Below are 22,719 nucleotides of genomic sequence, written 5' to 3'. Positions count from 1 at the left end.
GTTGCATACAAACGTTTAAGCAAATCCAGACCCAAGAGATTTTCACCACAACCAGTAGTCTAAATCAACGGAGCTTCAAGCTCACGTGGTCCAATCGTAAGAGGCAAAGGGCGTGAAACTGGATTGCTAACGGGGGCGCCAGAGAATCCAACGGAAACATTTGTTAAGCCAGACAAAGGTGCGCCAGGGAGTTTCGAATGCATAATAGAACTTTTCGCTGCACCAGTGTCCAACAGAAAAGGCTCAACGACGCCCGATGTAGCAACTGCGACGTAAGGCCCTCTCTGATCAACCGGAACTGATACCACTCCCTCTCCTTGTCTATGGCTGTACTAGTAATTACTGTCGTCAGTTCCCTGATCAACGTAATAATCGTCTACATTGTACTGCGCAGATCGTCCTTGCGATGATCCACGTTGATCGAAACAGTTATTAGAATTCGATTGGTTATCTGAACGATCATTTTGAGCACCGCGACCCCTACCGCGTGATGTCTGTTGTGAACCACCACGACCTCCTCTAGAGAAATTACCACTATTACGGTCGTTTAGAACAGGACAATTGAATTTTATATGACCCTCCTGTCTACAATAGGCACACTGATTGTACCCTAAAGAGGATCTTTGGGAAGAGGAGTCATTTCTAGATTGTGGTCGATTAGATTGCGACTGCGATCTATTTTGTTGCAAAGCATTCTGATTCGATCGTGGAGGATACGCTTGCTGTAACAACACTTTAGTTTTAAGCTCTTTCGTCTTTTTATCAGCACGGTCGTTTTCTTCTTTCTCTCTATTCTCATAATATTGTGCTGTGGCCAATATCTGAGCTGAGGTAGAAACGGCCCACGCACTTTCTGAATTCTTCAGTTTGTTGCTCAAATCGGGCAATAAGTTCGAGACAAATTTATCCACGAACAACCGTTGGCCACCCTCAGTACCCATATCCTGACCACTATGGTCGATGAATGCCTCCTCGAATCTCGTAAAGAAGTCGGAGACACTCTCGTCCTTTTTCTGCTTACAAGCTGACAATTTGTCCCAATTCACCCTCATAGCTGGCATAAGAGTTTTCATTAATGCAATTATTCTCTGAGGGAGAGCAGCAATCAACTGCTCGGGTTTAGCACCACCAGTTTGCAACCCATCAGCCGCTATAAGGGCAGCCCAATCACCGCCCAATTCGTTAGGATGGTTTTCCTGACGAATCTTAGCCCAGACCGGTTGCGGTACGACATTGCCAAACAGCATATCAATATCGGCAAGATTCATTATCGTAGCATCTACAAGCTGCGATAACTCTTTATAATACCCTGCAGGATTTTTGCGAGGGTCAGGCAAAGATTGCTTCACCTGCAACACTTCTGATCGTTTCCACAGGAGATGAATCCATACTCTCTGGAAATGTGGCAGAATAATAGGAACAGCATTAGCATCGCCTGGCATCCACACTGGTGGAACTTCACGCATGGGAAACTGACCAGACGCATCTAACTGTCTCTCAACGTCCTCAACAAACAAAGCTTGAGGTATAGGAGTGGGACGAAAAGATAACAACCGCTCAACAGCACGTCGAACGTTGGTATCCACTATCAGTCCATTCGAGAACTGAAGCTGTAGATCAGACAAAGCGGTCAACACCTCGTCAGGTGCATCGGCCGATATCTGATCGCGAAGGACCTTACACATTTCTTCGAACACAAATCTTTGGGTTGGTATATTAAATTGACAGAACGTATCGAGTACAACACGTGGTGGATTTCTAAGAGGGTGTGTCATCCAACCCATCGCCATATTATATAGCGAAGCGCGTTCCCTGTTACCAGGAAGCTGACTACGTCTCTGAGGACCATCTGAACCAGCGGACCCAAGAACAGGTCCGAGAGAATGAAAGAAGTTAGCCGCAACAGGAGAAGTACGACTACGAGTAGCTGAAGAAGTATAGCACAAGGGACTAACAAGAGAAGGAGTAGAAACAGAAGCAACCGTAGGAGTTAGTAGAGCAGGAACAGTAGCGGGAGCAGGAGTATGCGGAAGTGGAGGAGCAGTGGGAATAGCAGCGGGTAAGGGAGCAGGAACAGTCGGAAGAACGGGTGCAGGTTGAGGAACAGGCTGAAGAACAGGTGGGGGAACAGGTACAGGGGGAACCACTGGAGCAGCGGTACCCTGTACATACGGAGGTGGCGACTTCAGAAGATAAGACATTAGAGGATCCTCAACTGGTTCTTCCTTCTTATCCGACTCCGTAGGCAAAGCAGGATAGCATTTATCTATGGACATACGCTGTAGCCTATCGAACACTTCCTTTTCCTTATCCTCCTTATCACGCTGAAACTGCTCTGCTTTCTTTACAATGGTAGCAACACCATCTCTCTGACTTCGTTTAGTCTGTCTGATTTCTTTCTGTCGGGCTTCTTTACGCCACAACCAAAAGGCATCAAACATGGCCGGCCTTGACTTTTTCGCAAATAATTTAGCCTCTAGATTATCTAAGATTGGAGTCTCAAAACTACCATGAGGTGGCCAACTAAGGACACCATCCTTCTTAGTATACCGAATCCAGTAATCATTAAAAGTAATCGGGCCTAGCCCGTGTTTACTGTAGAGCTCATAAGTGGGAGTTCCAACCGGAGGTATCGGACACGAGTCCTCCAGTCGGGAATCCGTGCCACAACGTCTGAAACAACTAAACAAAGTACTACGACCAGGCATCTTGCACACTAGCCGAGTTTCACAAACTTCAAGGGTTACGGGATTTACCAAGTCCCAGCAAAGAGCAAAAACCCTTGGTTTTTGGCGTCTGCAGTCGTCAAATATCACAACAAAGTACCAAGAACCACAAATGCAATGGAACCATGCAACAACTAAGAACCACAACCAAGAACTCTGGGAGCGACCCACAAATACTTAACTCAAAGACCGATGGCGTCACCAGGAAGGCCCGTCAATCGTCTCGCTATACCAAGGTCTACGCCAGGCGCCAAAACAGGTCTACAGTCAGGGCAGCAGTCCGTCGCAGCCGTCAGGAGGCGGGAATCTTCGCGGGAAAAGTCTTCGGGCCACTTATTTCGACAACAGGATCGATGAAGCGGAGTGCACCTTCCCTCGGAGATTTCACACGAAGTTCCTCACGATCGTCGGGCTTGGACCGGTACCACTGATGCAGCCCCACGTTGGGCGCCAACTGAAGGACTGGGTTATTTAAGACCCAGCGGTGCCAGGGAACAACACCTGAAACCTTCGTGGGTAACCTGCTCCGGCGTACAAGTGACAGAGACACGGGACACTTCCTTCGGCGTCAAAGATTCGAGCTTTATTTACTGCAGGGAACACAGAAATCACGGCAAGTACAACGCGTGCTACTTGTGGAGACTGCTTCAAATTGGTTCTGTGGATCGCTCCTTTTATACACAATTCGCCCATAGGTTTACATGGTACACAAAGGTTTATGGCTCAGTTCTCATAATTATCCCCCAGAGGGGTCGCTTTGGTCTCTTTGATACATTCGAGGTCCGGAACATAAGTGCGGAAACATTTGGTGGTTCCCAACTGTAAAACCCATCTTCCCACCATTAGTGCATTTCATTCAGCAGTAAAACAGATCGAAGAAGGGACAAGAACAGATGCGGAGGAAGATGGAGACAGTGGGGAATTGGAAAAGGGTGTAAGAGGGGAGGTATCGGGAAACACGAGCTGCAGGCATCAAAGGGACGTGCCTAATGAGATGCACGGCTAAAACAATAGACCGGCACGGCAAGATGAGCCTCGAGCGGGGCCATTTGCCTTACAGTATCCCCCCCTCATCATAAAGACAGTTTCAAAGAACATGTGTCTTCCATACATCTCTCGGGAATCCCAGGGTCGCGAAGCGGACAGCGTCCGTTCGCTGACTACTTGAGGGCAAGAGACAAAATGGATGCCGTATCTAAGATGGAACCCGTGGGTACAGATAGAATAACCCACATAACAGACGAACGGTTTAGGTTAGCACAGCGAAACTGCATACACCCACTAAACTCGTCATTTGCGGTTCATAGATACCAGACTCGACCATATTCGTGCGAGTCAAAAACATCACTTACAATTGTCACGGAACCTCAATTCCCTGGGGTTCTCCATCAACTCTCCAAAGTCACACCTGACCCCCTCTCTGAAGCTTCTCTCATCGGAGCGGTTCTGGACACGATGCAGTTTAGGGTTTATCCTCCCGAACAGCGAGTCTGGGATATTCGGGCTATGATTCCGATCTTTCAGCCTCTATCCCAGGTTTTAATCAGGATGACCCTGAGGCTGCTGGGCCTCATGGCCTCCTGCACGTCGATCATGTCAGGTGGCATATACGGGCTCTGCAGTGGGACCTGAAGTTCCAGTGGGCGCAGCATCCGGAGAATCTGTCCGATTGCGTCCAAATATCGCAGGGCACTGCACGACAAATGCAGTGGTGGCTCACGAACCAGAATTGGGTCAACGGCAGATCCCTCTCCCTTCCCCAACCAGAACACAGTGTTGACAGATGCATCTGGGATGGGGCGGCCACATGGGAGGGAAAGGCGGAGATCAGAGGCCTCTGGTCTCCGGCACAGTCTGAGCTCCACATCAAACTTCTGAAGCTTCGGGCGATTCGTTTTGCACTCAAAGTATTCCTTACCTCGGTCTGGGGAAGAGTAGTGCAAATGTTCACGGACAACACAACCGCCATGTGGTACTGCAACAAGCGAGGCGGGTTGAGGTCGTGGACCCTATGTCAAGAGACCCTCCGCCTCTGGACATGGCTGGAACATCAGTGCATATCCCTGGTGGTTCAACACCAGGCAGGTTCACTGAACGCCAGGGTGGACAAACTCAGCCGCAGGTTTATTATGGATCACAAATGGCGTCTTCACTCGGAGGTGGTGCAAGGTCTCTTTCAGCAGTGGGGAGAGTCTTGGTTAGATCTATTCGCCACCGAAGAGAACACGCAATGTTAGCAATTCTGCTCATTGGAACTTCCAAGGCGGCACTCGCTAGGTGGCGCTTTTCGCCGCGAGTGGAGTTGCAGTCTTCTATATGCCTTTGCGCCTATACCACTTCTGCCCAGAGTGCTGAAGAAGATAAAGCGTGACTGGGCCCAAGTCACTCTGTGGCTCCAGATTGGGCACAAAGAGTCTGGTATCCCGAGCTGCTCAACACGGCCATCGATGCTCCGATCCGACTGCCTCTTCGGCAGGATCTTCTGTCGCAGCAGCAGGGGACGGTCCTCCACCTGAACCTGTCCAGCCTCCACCTCCTTGCGTGCAGATTCAGCGGCGGCAGTTGATGTCATTTGACTTGCCTCCCGAAGTCTGTAATGTAATCTTGGCAGACAGGCTTCCCTCCACTAGCATGGTATACGCCTGCAGATGGAATACATTTGTGGCATGGTGCACAAGAAAGTCTGTGGATCCCCTTTCTCTTGTTCCTCCTGCTCTGAGCACTCTTAAGGGCTACCTCTCGGCCATTTTAGCCTTCCTCATGCTTCCTGATCAGCCTTCTCTTTTCAAGTCTCCTGTTGTAAGGGCATTACTCATCTTTTTCCTCCTGTTTCCTTCGTAATGCCTAAGTGGGACTTGAACTTGGTTCTTACTTATCTGATGTGCGCTCCCTTTGATCTGCTACATAACTGTCCTCTCAAACTCCTCACTTTGAAAATTGCTTTTCTGGTGGCCATCACCTCGTAGGGTGAGTGAGCTACAAGCTCTTTCTTCCAAGCCTCCCTTTCAGGCTGTTAATCCGGACAAGGTCGTCCTCAGAACTTGATCTTCCTTTCTTCCAAAGGTGGTCACTTCTTTTCATATTGGCCAAACCATCAATTTGCCCACCTTCTTCCTACCTCTGCATCCTTCAAAAGAGGAAGAGAGGCTCCACTGTCTGGATCCAAAATGTGCGCTCTCCTTCTACTTGGATAGCACCAAACAATTCTGGGTGGACGACCAGCTCTTTGTTGATTGCGCTGGGTTACCCGGGCGCTAAGAAAGGTCGGGCCCTGTACAAACGGACTATCACCAGCTGGGTCGTTCTGTGCATCAAGGCCTGCTATTCTTTGGCAAAGAAGGAGCCTCCAGTGGGGCTGCGTGCCTATTCCACCAGGGCGACAGCAGCTACTACTGCTTTGGGACGGGGAGTCCTCCTAAATGACATCTGTCCGGCATCTACGTGGGCATCGCTGCACACGTTCACCAAGCACTACTGCCTGGACTGCCAAGTCCGGAGAGACGGCTTTTTTGGCCATTCTGTTCTCCAGGACTTAGGTGGAATGTGAACAACAATACAGTGGGATGACCATTCAAACTACCAACTCCCTCAATAACCATTACAACAGGTACATCCGACACCAGGTGAAGAGCTCACATGGGAAAACTGAACATCAGAGGGCTATGGAGCCCAAAAGAAGCAGCACAGCACATAAACATAACTGTGTTTTTTAGCACTGAAAAGCCTTCCAGATAAGCATAGAGAAATAGTATGCACAAATTCGAAAAGCAACACAGTCACAATGGTCTACCTCAACAACAGGAGAACAAGATCTCATGTTCTATGCAAACTAGCGCAGTCTATATGGAAGTGGCTGGCAAAGGAGGGTAACACTAGTTGAAATTTACTTTACTGGGGAACAGAACACAGAAGCAGACAGATGTGAGTCTAAAGGAAAGAGTGCAGAATGTAATTTTTCAGCAGTGAGGTACACCACACACAGGCTTATTTGCAATCCAGAAGAACACAAAATGCAAAAGCTTTCCCTCTTATTTCTCCATGGACAGTCCTGAAGGAATGCTCTGTCGATAGAATGATCACTGTTTGTGACCGAAGCTTTTCCATCTCCGTGATACCACTTGTGATACAAAAGGCAAAAAGACACATATGACATTAACCCTAATACCGCTTCAGCTTGGCAGAATTGTTCCCGAGGACTCGGAGATGAAGGAAGCCAGGAGGCCTAACAAGAAAAGTGTTATAGAGGGAAGTGGAACAGGACTCTATAGTTATCAGGTATCTCACACATTAGCTAGCAAAACAAATCTAATGCAGAAGATTTACTTAGTGGTCATAGTGGCGTACACAGGAGCGAGAAATAGTAAGAAGTTTCTTCTAGTCACCAGTCATAAAACGATTCCCCGAAGGAGCAAAGAGGACCATGTTTCCCAAGGGCTGCTCCCACTCCTTTGTGGAACGTCTGTTTGGTGGCGACACAACTAATGAAAGCACCTTTTTGAACCCATGGTTAGGGCAGAACTCAAATATCTAATGCAGATTACAGTATTCTTAGTTTCTACCACATCGTTAAGGAGAGTTAGAGAAGTACAGGCACTTATTACAGAGGAACCATATATGTAGATTTTCAAGGATAAAGTAGTGATGACTGAAAACTCACCTTTTTAAGCTGGCCTTTGAGTAATGCTCCCTGCCTCAGTTTGTTATGTCTGTTTTGAGCGCCAAGAAACCGTCTCGGTGTACGTGCGCGGTATAAATTGTTTTACATAACATTTTACATGAGAAAAAGCCCACAGTTTATATCAAAGGTAGCATCACAGTTTCATGTTAACCAAGTTATACACTTACCTGCTTTTTTCCAACAACCCTAGACACAGGCTGAGAAAGCCCTACACACGCTGGATGTGAGACACATAGTTATGTATTAATTAAAAAATACAAAACCAATCAGGAAGGGGGTATTTCACCTCCTGTGCTCAAGCGAATGCTCGCCAGTAAAAGGAGACTGTCACAAAACAGTAAGAATAACATTGGGAAAGAACCAAGGGCCCACTCGTCAAGGAAAAGGCCAACAACCCATGCCTTCCTAGGAAATGTATCGTTCAATAACATCTGCATGAAAGCAACATGGTCTTCTGTACACACCTTCACCAAACTTTATTATGTGAACATCCAAGCCAAAAAGGTGGCTCATTTGGGACCAAGGGTGTTGAAACACTTGTTTTCAAATACTATCCCGACCTCAAGAGAAAAGATACCTCTACAAAATCAGTGCACAGCATGTGAATACAGAAAAGTTTCACGCCACAAAACTTAAACTGCAGCATTTCTGGATTTGCATGCTATTTATTAATCCACTTTCTAGTTGTTGGGTCCAGAATTATTCATCTAAGTCTTTTCTCTCTATTTATTTATTTTTTGGCATTGTGAAGTCAACCACCATTTGGTCACTTGTCTCTCCTCTAATGACGTCAAACAAACACCCTGGAAACGTATTGATGCAGCGGGCATCATTAGGATCTTTTTTAACCTTGTATGGGTTCCTCTTGCCATAGCTTGTTGTTGTCTTTGCAAATAAACCTTGTTAGAGGAGATGGGTGGGACGTAAGTGAGTCCAGAAAATTCTTCAAACTTCAAAACAACTCTTGCCAGTAAGTACCTTTTGTCATTTTATCTGATTTGGATACCAGAACAATCAGTGAAGCCCACTCTTTTCACCAGTACTTCGCAAAACACCTCATATGTCTACTGGTTTTAGCTCCAATATTTGAGTCTCGCTCACTAGACCTTCCCAAGAATCTGTTGTTATACCTGGAAAATGTCTTCATCAAAGTTAGACACTTGTTCTAAATCAATCGAGCGTTCTCCAGTTCTTCCCATTTCTTAAGTAGATTGGTATGGTATAATTGAGAAGCACATTTTCTGTCCTGGAGTACTGCTGTGTAAGTAAGTGAACCAGCCTTCTCACTAACTCGATTAAAGTACATCCATTTTGTAGCATTTCATTCTCACAAGTGGGTAACAGAACTAAAGCTTTTTTACCTACCTCTGAAGATCGAAGATTAGCACTGTTATTATATTGCTCCTCTTTTCTTAGAACATTTGTGCATCTCCTAAATGATATGTAGCTAGTTGTCATATTGCTGGGAGTCTATCACTAAAGGCTATGATGTATCCAGCCAAGGTATAATTCTTTCCTCTGGTTCAGTCCTGTCTTCTAGAATTGTATCAAAAATGTATTGTGGTTGTCTGCCAACCACTAGTTCAGATGGAGAAAAACCTGGTGAAGCCTGAGGGAGGCAGTGAATAACAAACAGAAGAGGCAAAACTTTGCCCCAATCCCTTTGACTCAGACCGACAGCTTCCGCAGCATCCATGTCAGAGTTTTTTTAAAGCGCTCAACAAGACTATCCGTGGAGGGGACGGTACACAGTTTTCGCGTGATCTGTTTGTAACTTCACACAGGCTTGTGATGTCATTTGGGACATGAAGTCTATAACCTGGTTGGTCAGTTTCTCCCTGGATAGCTCACATGGGCATGATATGGAATGAGGACATTTCTTTAGATTGCTACAGAGATACCTGCAAGATTCTAAGGTGCCAATCAATTCAATAACTACTCTCGGAAATAGTTCAGTGATGATTGGCAAGTGTTTTAAATAGGCTTAGGAAGCGAAGTCCAGGTTTACTAGTTGGCATTCTTGAAACTATGCAGTACTTTGCTGATTCTGTGTATATACCCCATGCCAATTAAACTGTTGTATAACAACCAGTTTTATTGTTCCATGTGCCAAACTTACTGACAGACCTATCCTTCACTTTTGGGAGGCATGGTTAAAAAAACAAACGAAAGAAAACTCAATTTTACTTAACGCATAGGGGTTGTCGTTCTTGCAGAAACAGTTTTTAAAGAACTCCTGTATTGTTTGAGCATTTGAACTTTCAAATATGGTATATGTTACGGCTTTTGGAATATCTTGTCAACTGTTGTCGCTAATCCAACTGTGACTTATTTTTTTATTATTTGTTTTTAAACCTATCTTTATTGACATTTTATATTGAAAACATTTTATTGTGTATCTAGAAAGCACATTTTCAAGTTACATATCTCTTATTTGCAACATTGGGTATTGGCATACAAAATTCATCCCTTTTCTTTAATCTGATTATCAACTTATATTTTTCAGAACCTATCCCTCTAATATAATCACGTCTTCTATACAAGTCAATAGTTCACAGTTTCTCATATGTTGGGATGAATCTTATGTTCTCCAGTCCATCTCTACAGGTCTCATTTACACTAGATCCGTGTGTTATAAACCAAATTAATAACACAAAAAAGAAGAAGAAACAAACAAACAAACATAACGTATGCATTGAGGGGTCTGCGTGAACCCCGTAGAGGGGGTGTCCGTTGGGGGTATTCACTAATAAATGTTTCAAGCGTGTCGGGAGGGTCCACTTTGCCAGTCCTGATCCTGTATGATTCTCGGGATTGGGTACTGAGACTTATGGTATAGTTTGGATAAATTTCAAGGGTGATTGTCTAAAAGAACTGACATGGTTAGATGAGTCAAACTCCAATATTGACCCATCACGCCTTTTCTGTGCGTTAGGAACATGACAGATGTTTGCAGTTTCCAGCAGCTTGAGAATACATCTGTCATAGCCTTGGTCAGTGTGTCACCCCAGATTCTGATGTTGCTGAAGAAGTGGTTAATGCTGCTGTGATCTGTTTGGACACCTTGAAGATGAAGCATGGGTTTGGTTAAGATTGCTTATACATCAAATGGAAGTTGATGGTATGTCTTGCAGACACTGGTTAGAGGCAGGAGTGGAGTTCAGAGAACTTTAAGGCCACCTGTTGCTGAAATGTGCATGCACACGGTGCCAGGTGAACAACTTGGACACCATCTCTCATTCTGTTCAGCCTGTCAGTTTGCTGGAGGCTATAGTCATGGAGAACCAGAAAATCAAGAATGTTTGTGGTAGAGGGGAAAACCAAATCTCTTATACAATTATTCTCAAGGTGTGTGCTGTGATTGTGATGAGGTCCATTAGGTCTGCAGTGTTGCATGATGGCAGTGTGAGCATCAGTGAAGTGCAGTGTCCTTGCTGTGTGATGGGATGAATAACATGTTGGCCTGTTTGGCATCACTATGCATGAGTGCACTGGTGTGTTGGGATATGGATTACACTGCACAAGGTGTATTTGAGTGGTGCTGTGAGGTTTGTGATGCATGTTTTCTGACACTTGTACCATGCAAGCTACAAAAATAGAAATTTGAGGCATCCTGATTTTTAGTCTTCCTTACGGAAAGATGCAAGAAGCTGAAATGCGCTGTTGTACCAAAGATGGAGTACAAGCTGAGTAGCAAGAGAGAGACTGTGTATGCTGTTTGGTTTTAGACCGGTTGTGGGTTGGAGGTAATGTCACTTTTTTTGTCAGTTTGTATACACACAGATGTTGCTTTCTTATTTGTCTTGACTCTCATTCTATCACTGATATGCAGATGCTGCCTTGTCTAGTCATAGTTTCCTTAGCTTCTTTGTATTTTTAAGTTGAACTACAAGTCAGGTGTGGGGATTACAGTCAGTCTGTTAATTCTGGTTGCTGTGTCATCTGCCTTTCATTGTGGCATTGTTTTCTCAGTTATTGTTTTACAAGAACTGTGTGTGTGTGTGTGTGTGTGTGTGTGTGTGTGTGTGTGTGTGTGTGTGTGTGTGTGTGTGTGTGTGTGTGTGTGTGTGTGTGTGTGTGTCTCTGTGTCTCTGTGTGTCTGTCTGTCTGTCTGTCTGTCTGTCTGTCTGTCTGTCTGTCTGTCTGTCTGTGTGTCTGTCTGTGTGTCTGTGTGTCTGTCTGTGTGTCTGTCTGTGTGTCTGTCTGTGTGTCTGTCTGTGTGTCTGTGTCTGTGTTGCGTAGCATGTACGAGATAGCATAATCATGCTTCTCTGCATCCAGGACTTGTTTCTGCCATCTGTGGCCCCATAGTTCTATAACATTCACAACCACAATCTTGAGGCTCATCTCATGATACCAATTATTGATATGAGCCAAAAACATTACTCCGGGCCCTTCATCTTCCTTCTTCATGTCTGTTCACTCTGATCCTGTCTGTTTCCTCACAGGATCTTGCCAACGTCATTATCTCTTCTAGAAATTGCTCTATGTACCCCATGAAAAGATGTGACCAATACATTGTTCTTCATATGTAACATTTAACAAGCTATGTGTCCAGAAGCAGTGGCTCGTAGTATGCAAGCATAAAGGAAAGTACTGAAGCATTTGTTTGATGTAACTTACAGCACCATCTGGCCTCTGGAAATTAACCATGTGTAATCAGGCTTGCTTTTCTTGTCTAGAATGTTGCCTTATGGCTGCTTATCCATTGGAGACTGTGTCGGACTGATTGAGGTTGTGAGAAACTCACATACAATCATGCAGATTCAATGCAAAGGAGGCCTGAAAGGTGCCTTGCAGTTCAACAGCCATACATTGCATCAGTGGCTGAAAGACAAGAATAAAGGGGAGATGTAAGTGTTACCTTCATTTTAAATGTTAGCTTGTGTTTTTAGGAGTATGTATTTGTCTTAAAGATACAGTATTTTGCTGGGCGTGTTCACATATTCAGTTGTTTCTTTGATGAATGACAAAGTCCTCATGCATTTAGGATTTCGATATTATTAATGATTAGAACTTGAAGGGTTGTACATGTCTTTAACTAAAAGTAAAAGAGAACATTGTACTCTTATATTTTGGAACCACGAGGAGCCCCATCTCTGTTATGAAACCTGCTAGGATTTTTATTTTTTTGTAAAAAAAATATATATTCGAGGCATATGGGCTGCTGAATTCATATCTGTGCATAGATCGCCGAGGCGATCTATGCACAGATATGAATGTCAGCAGCCCTACATGCCAAGAACAGATGCATACTGGTAAGTAGCATATTCCATATATTTATATTATATATGTGACTGTACTAGATTCCCTCCATATCCTTTAACTTGGTGTTTTGATTAGTTATGTTCTTCCTCTTTTGTCATTAACTAGAACTAATTGTAATTGATATGTTTGCATTCCAAAGTGTTGCAATTATTATATAATAGATTTTGTATTAAAAAACATTACTTTTTCTAACGTCAGGTATGATGCTGCCATTGACTTGTTTACACGCTCCTGTGCTGGCTATTGTGTTGCTACGTTCATTTTGGGAATTGGTGATCGTCACAACAGCAACATCATGGTGAAAGATGATGGACAAGTAAGACGTATCCAATAACTTAAAAAGATAACCAAAAATGGCAAATAGTAAAATTATAATACAACGTGGTGAGGCTTGCTTGAAAACCCACACAGGCCATACATTGTGTATTTGTAAATATGCGGTCAATTACACCTTGCATTAACGTTGGCATATTGACAATCTTTCAATATGATGTTATTTCAATTTGTTATATCAGAACATACAATGTTAGGTGGTTTTTGACAACTCATTTGCAACTAAAGCATATGTAACAAGGGTTCTGTTATGAAGAGGAGCAAGAGCTGCTGTGTTTTAAGCAAAAGCTTTAGTTCAAGTTATGTGATAAATGTATAAGTTATGTGATAAATACTTCAGGAATTGGCTGGGCAGGAGATTCTGTGGAATGTCACTTAAGTCGCCTCTTTGCAGCCAAAAGACCGATCAGAAAGAGTGATCTTCAGTCTGAAACATGGAATTTGTTAACCTTGTTCATCATCTATAAAGCCATACACTGCCTTACCCAAAGAAAAAAACTTCATTTTGTATGTGTGTTTTACAAAGAGAAACAAGAGGAAAAAAGGCTAATTCTCAAAAACCCGAAAAGCCAAAATATCTAAACGGTTCTTGTCTTGCCTAACGCTATAATGGTGGAACTCCATTATGGGCAATATCTGATAGACATCTAGCCGCAGATTCCTTAACTTAGAATTTCCCCCAGGTGTCAGACTTGATCTGGAAAATCTTTTTCCACAGCAATACCTCTGCACGCCGAGAGGCGGTGTCGCCCGGCGCCATGACGTCAATTATCTTCTTCTCCGCGTCCTAACTCTGATCCAGGAAAGTAATACAGTGGGCCTGTTATTGTTTATTACAGGCCCTTTCGAGGGGGGCACTCAGGTTGGTACACAGCCGGCAGGTTTACCCTCTGCACCAACTGGGTGCCCTGACTCTGACACTAGAGTCACCGCAGGTAAGCATTCCTCCCCCCCCCCCCCCCCCCCACCCCCGACTCTGACACTAGAGTCACCGCAGGTAAGCATTCCTCCCCCCCCCCCCACCCCCCTGCTGTGCCTCCGCGCCCCATAGGGGGGTAGGGAATCAGGTTGGGACACTGCCGGCGGGTTTACCCTCGGCTCCAACCGAGTGCCTTGACTCTGACACCAGAGTAGCCGCAACGCCAGGACACGGCCCGGAGGGGCATCCAATGACGTTTAGCCCTTCCATAGCGCTGTGGCATAGCCTTCCAAGGTTCTCTGCGTAATCGCTGGAGGTGGCTGAGACGCAGTGCACGAAACCGCTTCGGCGTACTCTCTCCCCCTCTGGAAATGATGAGTCTACGCCGGTGTGACTCTGAGCGGTTGAGGCCTTTTCGGAGGTTGCAGACGCCGGCTCGATTCGGACAGTCAGGACATTTTCGGAGGTCACCGACGCTGGCTTGAGTCGAGGCCTTCGGAGGTTGCCGGCTCGACTCGAGGCCTTTTCAGTGGTTGCCCACTCGAAGGGTCGAGGCCTCTTCAGAGGTCGCCGGTTAGACTCAAGGAGTCCAGACCTTTTCGGAGGTCGCCGGCTCTACTCAAGGAGTCAAAGCCTCTTCGGAGGTCGCCGACACCAGCACCACTCGAGGGGTCGAGAACTTTTCAGAGGTTGCTGCCTCGACTCGGGCGGTCGAGGCCTTTTCTGAGATCGCCGATGCTTGCTCCACCCCGCCAGTCTGGGCTGCCGACGCCGGCTCGGCATTGCCTCGACGCCAATACCGTCTCCAGCTTTAGTGGTGGAGGATGTGGTCCCGGTGGGTTAACCACCCCCTGAGTCATTTCACTGCCCTCCAGAACAGGTGCCAGTTACGCATTGGCCTACTCATCCTGCTGCTAAGCCTTCATTAAGTGGTCGGTTTAGCTTGCGTCCATCACCTACTGATGACTTGCTTTCACCGCCTCACGGGGCCAAGGAGGCTAGTGGACGTTCATCAGGGCTGTTTGCACGGCTGCAGACATTTTAAGGATGGAGCCGCCCGAGTCTCTAGTCCTTCGGGGCCCTTGCTAGATATTCTCTACCAGAGTGCAGGGAACATGGAACCATTGTTACTTTTTGCGGCGTCATTGTATGACATCCTTCTCGGAACGTGGGCACTGCCCTTCTTTGGGGACCACATGGATCGTGCTCTGGCACGTCATCAGGCTCCTATTGACCCCGCCTGTTTGACCCTCCATCCTGGAGCAGCTCTCTCTGACTCCTATTCAGTTGCATCCTCCCACTCTGGAGTCTCAGTGGTTGGAGTCATATGGCCGTGATGTGTTGCATCCGCCAGCTCGGGACTCTGGTCGCTCAACACTTTGTGTGTATTTGCTCGGGCTACATTTGCCCTTTGGGACGCTATTGACCGACTCCTCCCCTCCTTGCCGGAGATCTCTCGTGCCGATCTGGCCCGCCTAATCAGTGATGGCCATGATATGGCGCACTTTTCAATTCGGTGTGACATGGACACCACGGACACTGTGGGTCGTACTATGGCCAGGTCGGTTGCCATACTTTGCCACTCGTGGTTGCGTGATGGCGTTTTCTCAGAGCATGTTAGCAGCTTAAAAAGATATGGGGTCACTCTTTTTGACGCCATGCTTATTCGGTGGTCAGACGCCTCCTGTATATGCATATCTTTTCTGTCACCATCGTAAGTCGCAGATGTTCTGGGTTGTGTGGTTGCTCAGCTGTGTTGTTTATGTATTCTGGTACAGCTGGTTAAGCTGTGTTTACCTTTCTTTTAAGCCTCTGCCTACAAGATTGTCATAAGAGGGACCCTTCTTTTGTAGAGGGTTGTGCCTTAACCTATGTGGGGTATTTGTTGGCAATCATATTGCTACTCTTCTTTGCCAAGGAACTTTGGCACAAGCTTCTGTTGTAGGATGTCTCCTCTGGTGAGTTCCATAGGATTGTTTTTTTTCCTCCAAGGGTTACCATTGGCTGTCTACGGTTGGTCCGTAATACATCCCCGCCTCCGTAGGGGGTGTTGTCACCCTGGCGTGTTTGCTTGTCTATCAGTGGACATGGCCCCTAGGTGTCATTACTGTGTGTGTATTCTTCTTGACGTTCTCCATTTTGGTAGTCGGTCTTGGGCGATGTAGGCTTTGGCGCCAAGCTTCTGCCTGTGCCTTCTTTCTATCCCTTATGGGCATTTTTCTGGTCTGTTTCCGCTGCCTCACGGGAGACCAGGATTCTTCCCCCTCAGCGACCTGTTATTTTTTCTGCATTCTTAACTGTTATGCAGCACACCGGTGCCGTTGTGCCGCTTGCATTACTCCCCTATTTAGGATTTAGTCTCCACGTACGCGTGTCGACATTCCTGTCTTGTGTGTATATATTGTGGATTATACACGCCCCTGGGGTGCTTGCATACTAGGTATTTTTTGCTTTAGTGTGAGACATTTTTGATTACTCTTTTCTTCGGGACAGTGTCCTCTGTGTGTTAATAGCCTTGCAGGTTATCCACTCACAGTGGTGCCTTTTAATTCGTTTGGCTGCATGCCTACCTCCTGAGCTTTTGCTCAGATGGTGGCTCCCCTGTCTCTGTTGGCACTAGGCTCTGGGCTCGGCCCTGTCACTCTTGTCATATGTCCTAGGCAGTACACATTAATGTGTTTTTTTCTTTCACCCACGGGCCTCATGCTGCGGCTCCGGTTATTGGTCGGCCAGTCTTCTGACTGTCCAGTTTCTTGTGGCTTCCACTGTGGTGTGTGTTCAGGCGGTATGCTCTACCGTTGTCATGTTCTTTTGACCCTTGGTACTTCGTTTCTCTTGGGTTATAGAGAACGATGCCTGGATCCTTCTTTGAAGGTCTCGCTGCATTGTTTCTTACATTGGCACAGAACTTTTAGTTCTGTTTTCCTTTTGTCTATGTCTGGGAGAGAGAGGTCTCACACCATCCCTCGTCTGATTTGGTGTCTTAACCATCCTTTGTTCATGCTTCTTAAGGTGGGTCATGGTTCTGATGCCTGTTGTCCTGGCATTGCAATTTAAACCATTTTTTCATCAGCCTCTTGACGAATATGTTCTCCTGGAACTTGGTGATTGTTTCGCAGACCCTCCTCCTATGGGGTATGGCTTTGGTATCTAAGTTAAGGAATATGCGTCTAGATGTCTCTATCAGATGGAAGAGTTACTTACCTTCGGTAACGATATATCGGGTAGAGAAGCAGCCTAGCCGCAGATTCCTTAATGCCCGCCCACTCTGCGTAGACCTTTTCATATGGTGTCTTTCCACCTAGCCTCCCTCTTTCTGGTGGCCTTGGTCTTCCGGGGGTGTGCTCTCACACCGGGGTAGGGTGTGTTGTTCTCCGTGGGACCCTTTGGACTCCTCTCTGTCCTAGTGTTTGGTTGGTGGCCTGCTCTCCCACCTTCCTTTGGCAGCTTTCGAGCCTTTTCGCTCTCCACTCCTTCCACGTTTTAAGGTGGTTCAGGTCTACCTGTGCTACTCACATGTGGAGTTATTCTGTTTTTAATTCGCTCCCACACCTATGCCTCCGCCTATTTCTGGCAGTCGGTTGGGGTCGGTTCTCTTGATGCTACAGTTCTTCAATCTCTGAGTCTGTTTGTGGTGAACTTTCTAGTGGTTGTTTACTTAAAGTCCCTTGTCTTGCAACATGTTGCTTCAATATTGTGGTTCTTTTCATTTTTTCATTTCCCTTCTGCGGTGACAAGCTGTGTCTCGCTTGTCATATCTTTTGTGCCGCTGTTGTTGCCCCCTCGATTTGGGGCACGGCTTGGCAATCTGTTGGGCCCTTGCTTGCAGCGAGTACTCTGTGAGCTCCCTTCAGCCCCTCCGGGGACTGGGTGCTTTTTCAGTGATTTTATTCTTTTTTAACACATACTGTTCCAGTGCTACCGCAGTTTTTTTCACGGCTCTGCGTTGTGGCGCGGAAAAGTTTCCTGTAGAAAACTGATGTCAGCACGCAGGGAGGGTCTTACGTGACTTCATTGACGTAATTTCCGTGGACAACGTCAGGACGGAGCTGGGCGACGTCGCGTCCCGGCGTGCAGAGGTATTGCTGTTGGAAAAGATTTTCTGGATCCAGTCTGACGCCTGGGGAGATATTCTAAGTTAAGGAATCTGCGGCTAGACTGTGTCTCTACCAGATATATCGTTATCGAAGATAAGTAACATTAGGCTAAATCCTGATCATCTCTTCTGCTCTAGATATCTGGGTTTTTGCAAGACCTCTACACACACTCTCATCTAGTTCTGCATGATAGTAATACTAAAAAATAAATTATGGCAAACATATTTTTGATCCAGATAAATATTGTAATGCAATCTGATTCGAAGTGTTTGTGACACATTTTGTAGGAGGAGACCGAGCGGAACCACAACTGTAATTTTAGGAATAGGTGCTATTTTTCTGTATTCTATACTGTCATGTATGGAGGAATAATATGGGCTTCCAGTTATTTGTAGATAAAATGGTCTTATTTCTCAGAATTTTCAGTGAAGTATGCACATTACTTTGCACTTCTATTTGTGATGGGAACACGGGGATGTTCATATTGAAGATTTAGTAGCTAGTATTTCTGATGATTAATTTACACTGTTTGGTTCACTTAAACCTGATCATCCAAGGCAAATTGAGATAATGGACGTGTGGTTTCTGTCATTATGTTTCAGAATGCATATGGTCGGATACACTGAGTTTCAAAGGTATTGAAGAGTAGAGGTGAGAGTAATGATCATTGACATGGATTGGTTGTGTTCACTTTAGAAGTATTGTGACTTTTCAGTTAGGAATGATATGAACCAGGTATGGTTAATTTTCTCCCTTTCTCCATACCCTGTGTAATTGAAAACAGCATAAAGCTTTCAAGAGCTACTGCTTCTGATTATTCATGCATGTGGTGCCCTTTGGTATTGGAAATTGAAATCTCATATTAAGATGATTTGATGCGTTGATTGACATATTTATGTATTCTTAAACATATCAGATGTTGTGCAAGAGAGGAGTATTACTGGTGATTTGAATCCATGGGTTCAATGAATTTGCACATGCATTTAGGAGTACAGATGTTTCTGTCCCGTGAAGGGAGCAAAATGCCAAAAAAGTTGGTATAGCCAAGGTATTCTTCAAGTCGTGCTAAGATGTATTTCACGCCTTAACAATCCACTGCGGTCCGGAAATGTATCTGTACTTAGGGAGTTATTGACATTAGGTTTTATTTTTAGGGTAGAAGTGTTGTTTTGGCTTGCTTGGAGACTTTGAGAGCTCGACATTGGTGAATCTATAATTGACGGGGTCTTTGCGCAACACTACAATGACTTCAGTTCTTGTTGGTCTATTTTGTCTGTGAGACTGCTTTAAGGGAACAACCTTTATCATACCTTGGACCAATAAAAACAAAATAAAGCCTATGTATAGCTACTCTGCTGATTATTCATGCATGTGGTGCCCCCTGGTTTTTCTAGTTAGAGATTGAAATATCGTATTGTGATTTGGTTTGACTCATTGATTGATCATTGAGGGTAATATGAGATATTCGATGTTGGAAATGAAGTTAACAGGCCAGCGTAAAGGTTACTGATAGAAAAACATTTTTTTGTGTAAAAATGTGATTTCAATGTGTGTTTGAAGGAAAGACTGAGTTGCCAAGCTTTATTTATAAGGAAACTGATCAATTGTGAATAGGAGTGAGGACTCCACCTTGTTAGTAATGAACATTGGTAGCAAAGTTTATTATTGGATCATCTTCTTAGATGAGCCGTGCCTATGTCACATATTTTGATGTGATGGCATGTGAGTAGCTCAACATGTTTAACACCGGATTATGGTCTGATCTACCATTGCTATAAGCACATTTTGAGGTTAATAGATGTAGCTAAAGAGCCAAAAGCAGTGCTGGCTATCAAACCATTTTTAGATGTGTGTTATGGTGAATTTGGCTAAGTAGTCGACAAAGCTCAGTTCTGTGGAACTAAACTAAGAATTTGGAGTTTGAGGTTACTGGACCCAATACAGATTTTAAATCCTTAGGAAGAATGGTGGCTCTTGTATTTTTTTTAAAGATTTGACAATGCTAAATGGGTAATATAAGGACTCAGAAGAAGGTGTTACAAGCTACTAAAGTAAATTCTCACTCAGTTGGAAGGAGCCTACAAATAGTGATGCTAAACGAGAAGTTGATGACACAAAATCTTCAGGTGAGTAAAAGAGAGATTTCCAGTATGAAGTACAATAAGATGACAGAGGAGCATATGTACTGATTTGGGGATTTGTAGTTTTTGAATGTGTGTTGTGTGTGCTGGGTATGTTGTTGGCAGCAAAACTGAAGCACTGCTATTAAAGAGATTACAACTTTAGTATGGCTGCTGTTTGGATGCAATGTACATTGCAGCTATGGATAGCTGTATGAAATACCTATTTAGGCAAAAACACAACAAATCTCAAAATCCGAATTCTGCAGAGATTATGAATGCTGTGAGCCCAAGACAGTGGCAAGTAGTTTTTGTTTTTAAAGTGTGTTTATGAATTGCTGAATTATGAACAGAGTGCAGAAGTACAACTTAATTACTACATTAATATCAACATTTCATGATGACAATGTAGTAACCTGGTGAAACCCTGCAGATTAATTGGATTAGCTGCCTTGCTATGAAGCATTGACAGCTTTCCAGGCACATTCTTCTGTTATGAATTGAAGTTCCAGTTGCCACTGGATTCAAGTAAGTTCGGGCTGGACTGTTCCCGTGAGGCACAGGGTCAGACTGATTTGCATATAGCCATGTCTGAACTGGGGTGGCAGAGTGGGCTAAAGAATGGTGATGGATTAAACCCAGATCGTTTGACTGGGTGTGAGCGTTTGATTTATTCAGATGCTCCGTCCATCACCACCCCCTTTTGTACCACTTTTGGCCGCCATAAGTGTGGCAGGGTATGCTCAGACATGAGTCCCTTGCTCACTTTGCCACTCGATTCAAGCAAGCCGGGCTGAAGACGGCTGGAATGCCAGAAACCGTTCCTCGGAAGCTTGTTTCCGGTCCAGGGAAGACATGGCTTGGCAGTTCGGGCTGGACTGTCCCCATGAGGCACAGGGTCAGACTGATTTGCATATAGCCATGTCTGAACTGGGGTGGCAGAGTGGGCTAAAGAACGGTGATGGATTAAACCCAGATCTTTTGACTGGGTGTGAGTGTTTGATTGATTCAGATGCTACGTCCATCACCACCCCCTTTTGTACCGTAGTTCTATTGGTGCCACTGACCCAAAGCAAGACCTCAGTAACGAAAAGTCCTGGACTGTAAGATAGTGTTCCTGATTGCATTTACTCATCTAATTTAACTGGGGTCTCTCAGCAGACTATCTACAGTGAACTGTTGGAGGCCAGCAAATAACTTACTGTAGCCTTCCATGCTAACTGCTTTTCTTTAGTATTGAACTAGAAATTCAAGAGACTGTCTATTGAATGTGCTAATGCTCCATGAAGCAGGATGCTCTTCTAAAGCTTCGGACACAGCATGTGCTGCCCTGTGTACCTCTGGGCGCCTCTGGTGCTGACAGCCCAACACTGAATGTGAAGGGAAGATTAAAGACAGCATGCATAGGTACCACAGAATGTCCATGTCCATGGCCTATGTGCATGTGCTTTCCTGCAGAATCCCTTTTTTTAATTAGGTTATACCTCTTAAATGTCACTAAAATAAAATACTGCAAAAATGCAATGGTGCGCCACAAAATTTCCATGTTTGTGCCACAAACTTTCTTAATCCATGCCGCAATATTTTGGGGGGGGTCTGACTAGACTCTGCAGACAATATAGCTTGATGCATAAATACCAGCATTCTCCTGCGTAGACACACTTGGCTTTGTGTCTCCGGTTTTAAAACCGAAGTCCAGCAGGCAGTCCTTAATCTCCCTTTTGACAAAGAGCACCTTTGGCCCTCAAAAGACATGGCCCTTGAAAAAATGAAAAAGGACATCAATCTATCTTTCCATTCCACCTATCGTAGGTCCTTTCATAGCCCCTCCTTCAAACAGGGCACCAGATCTGCATCTACAGAGTCTCCATATAAAAACTAAGGCCAGTCATCCACCTCTTACGGGTTTTACGGGGGGCACATATAGGGGAAATCATTTCAAAGGCTGTGGTCGCAGAAATTCTACCCGTACCGTAAATAATATCACCAAACAATGACTTCCTCAACATTCCCCCCGACCATATAACCCCTGTCGGGGGACGTCTACAAAACATCCTACCAGAATGAAATTCCACTACAGCAGTTCAGTTATCCAACATGGTTACTGTCTGGAGCTCATCACAACTCCTCCAATTATTCCATCCCTCAAGCACAGCCTTTCAATACAACACCAAGCCCTGCTCAAACAAGAGATAACAGCTCTCTAGCTCGTAGGAGCCATAGAGCCAGTCCAACTTCAACATCAAGGAACAGGAGTATATACACTATACTTTCTCATTCCCAAAAATGATTGCTCACTTTGACCCATTCTTGACCTCAAGCCCCTCAATCAGTACATCCAATTGGAACACTCCCACATGGTCACCCTTCAGGAAGTAATACCATTGCTAAAAAGGGGCAACATCATGTCCCCATTAGACCTAAAGGAGGCCTACTTTCATATACCCATCCATCCCATACATCGCAAATACCTAAAGTTTGTCTTCAAAGGAAAGCACTATCAGTTCAAAGTGTTTCCCTTTGGAGTCACCACTGCTCCACGGGTAGTTGCAAAATGTCTTATCATTGGTGGCAGCAC

At 45.1% G+C, this 22,719-nt stretch overlaps 1 protein-coding gene across 1 annotated transcript in view; it reads left to right on the top strand.

Annotated features, from left to right (window-relative positions):
* The window catches only part of PIK3CA (phosphatidylinositol-4,5-bisphosphate 3-kinase catalytic subunit alpha), a 300,074-nt gene that overhangs the window by 264,512 nt on the left and 12,843 nt on the right, over positions 1-22,719 (top strand). Inside the window, exons 17-18 of the mRNA XM_086944379.1 lie at positions 12,087-12,257; positions 12,871-12,988. Coding sequence (XP_086800505.1) covers positions 12,087-12,257; positions 12,871-12,988 — 289 coding nt within the window. The remainder of the gene's footprint in view (positions 1-12,086; positions 12,258-12,870; positions 12,989-22,719) is intronic.

This window comes from Lissotriton vulgaris, chromosome 11 (genome assembly GCF_964263255.1).
Source record: "Lissotriton vulgaris chromosome 11, aLisVul1.2, whole genome shotgun sequence".
In the NCBI taxonomy this organism is placed as follows: domain Eukaryota; kingdom Metazoa; phylum Chordata; class Amphibia; order Caudata; family Salamandridae; genus Lissotriton; species Lissotriton vulgaris.
Note: the sequence above shows the minus strand (reverse complement) of the source record. Positions and strands in the feature narration are given on the sequence as shown.